The sequence below is a fragment of the Sphaeroforma arctica genome (assembly GCF_001186125.1).
Source record: "Sphaeroforma arctica JP610 unplaced genomic scaffold supercont1.1980, whole genome shotgun sequence".
Taxonomy (NCBI): domain Eukaryota; class Ichthyosporea; order Ichthyophonida; genus Sphaeroforma; species Sphaeroforma arctica.
In genome coordinates, this window is record NW_014038578.1 from 4,844 (window position 1) to 6,423 (window position 1,580).

At 47.9% G+C, this 1,580-nt stretch overlaps 1 protein-coding gene across 1 annotated transcript in view; it reads left to right on the top strand.

Annotated features, from left to right (window-relative positions):
- SARC_11963 (hypothetical protein) overlaps positions 1-1,580 on the top strand; it is a gene marked incomplete at both ends in the record, with an annotated part of 8,897 nt that overhangs the window by 4,159 nt on the left and 3,158 nt on the right. Inside the window, 2 exons of the mRNA XM_014293940.1 lie at positions 205-553; positions 1,190-1,490. Coding sequence (XP_014149415.1) covers positions 205-553; positions 1,190-1,490 — 650 coding nt within the window. The remainder of the gene's footprint in view (positions 1-204; positions 554-1,189; positions 1,491-1,580) is intronic.

Consider the following 1,580-nt stretch of genomic DNA (forward strand, 5'->3'; position numbering starts at 1 on the left):
CCACGGACATCGCTTGCAAATGCACAGTGTGCTGTTTCACGAAGTCGCTCTCTTCCCACCTACTTTGGATGTATTGCGTATAGCCACAACAGCGGAAAACCCCTAAACCCTAAACCTATAGCCATCCCACCGCCACTCAGCTAAACCCTAAAACCCTCAGACCCTAAACTTTAGCATCCCATCCTCTCCTGTCCTGTGTTGCAGATGCACAGTCCAGTGTTGACGGATGAAACGTCTCTGCGTCGCCTGTTGGCCGTGTGCGAAGTGTTCTTCCAGTCGTACCACCACTTTGAACAGGACACGCGCACGCATGCACGCACCGTTCCTATGGCAACCACCACACACAACGCACACACAGACACAGACGCACACACACACACAGTCATAGACGCACACACAAGCGGTGCAGCAAACAGCTCCGCGGTGCGCACAGGCTCAGGTGTGGCTATTACGTTGGGGACCGCACAGCACTGTTACACAGAGATAAGCACAGCAACACTCCCGCTGCTGTCGTATGCGCTGGGGCTGTCGTCGCTGCTGCTGCCTGTAGAGGGTAAGAGGTGGTGGTGTGTGTGTGTGTGTGTGTGTGTGTGTGTTTGTTTGTTTTTGTGTGTACATGGATGTGTGTTTGTTTTGTGTTGGTTTTGTGTGTACATGGATGTGTGTTTGTTTTGTGTTTACATGGATGTGAGTTTGTTTTGTGTTGGTTTTTGTGTGTACATGGATGTGTGTTTGATTTTGTGTTGGTTTTTGTGTATACATGGATGTGTGTTGGTTTTGTGTTTGTTTTTGTGTGTACATGGATGTGTGTGTTTGTTTTGTGTACATGGATGTGAGTGTTATTTTTTGTGTTTACATGGATGTGTGTTTGTGTTTGTGGTACATGGATGGGTGTGTTTGTGTGTACATGGATGCATGTGTTTGTGTACATGGATGTGTGCTTGTGTATAAGTGCGATGTTATGCATTTGTCTGTGTTATATCTCGGCCATGTGCGTCTGTCCATTGTAAGGTGTGATCTACATACATGCTTCACAAGTCTGTCACCCATCTATTCCCCCACCCCCCCGAAAAAAATATATAAATAATAAACTAGCGTGTAAACATATAAAGGATACGCCAAACAAACAAAAATACCTAAACTCTCTCTAACCCTAAACCTTAACCCTTCCCGTTGCTTCCTTTTGCAGAGGAGGCGGACAGTGCGATCGACGACGACCTGATCAGCCAGTGCATCCACGTCTTCACCGAAGGACTGGCTGTGCTAATCCCCCCCGCAAGCACACACACACGCACATACACGCAAACACACACACGCACGCACACGGATGGTACACCCCACCATACACGTGGGCGGGTGAGTGAGAGCGATGACATGGACATGACCACAGACCCTAAGGCTGGATCCAGAAGGCATTTAGGGTTTATTTGTGTCAGACGAATTGTCAAGTCAGCAGAGGAAGCGCCGCTAGCAGTCACCTCCATGAGCAGGTGCGTGGCAGACGCTGTGCATGGGTTTTATTTATGTGTATGTGCATGTGTGGTAATGTATGTCTGTATGTATGTATGTATGTATGTATA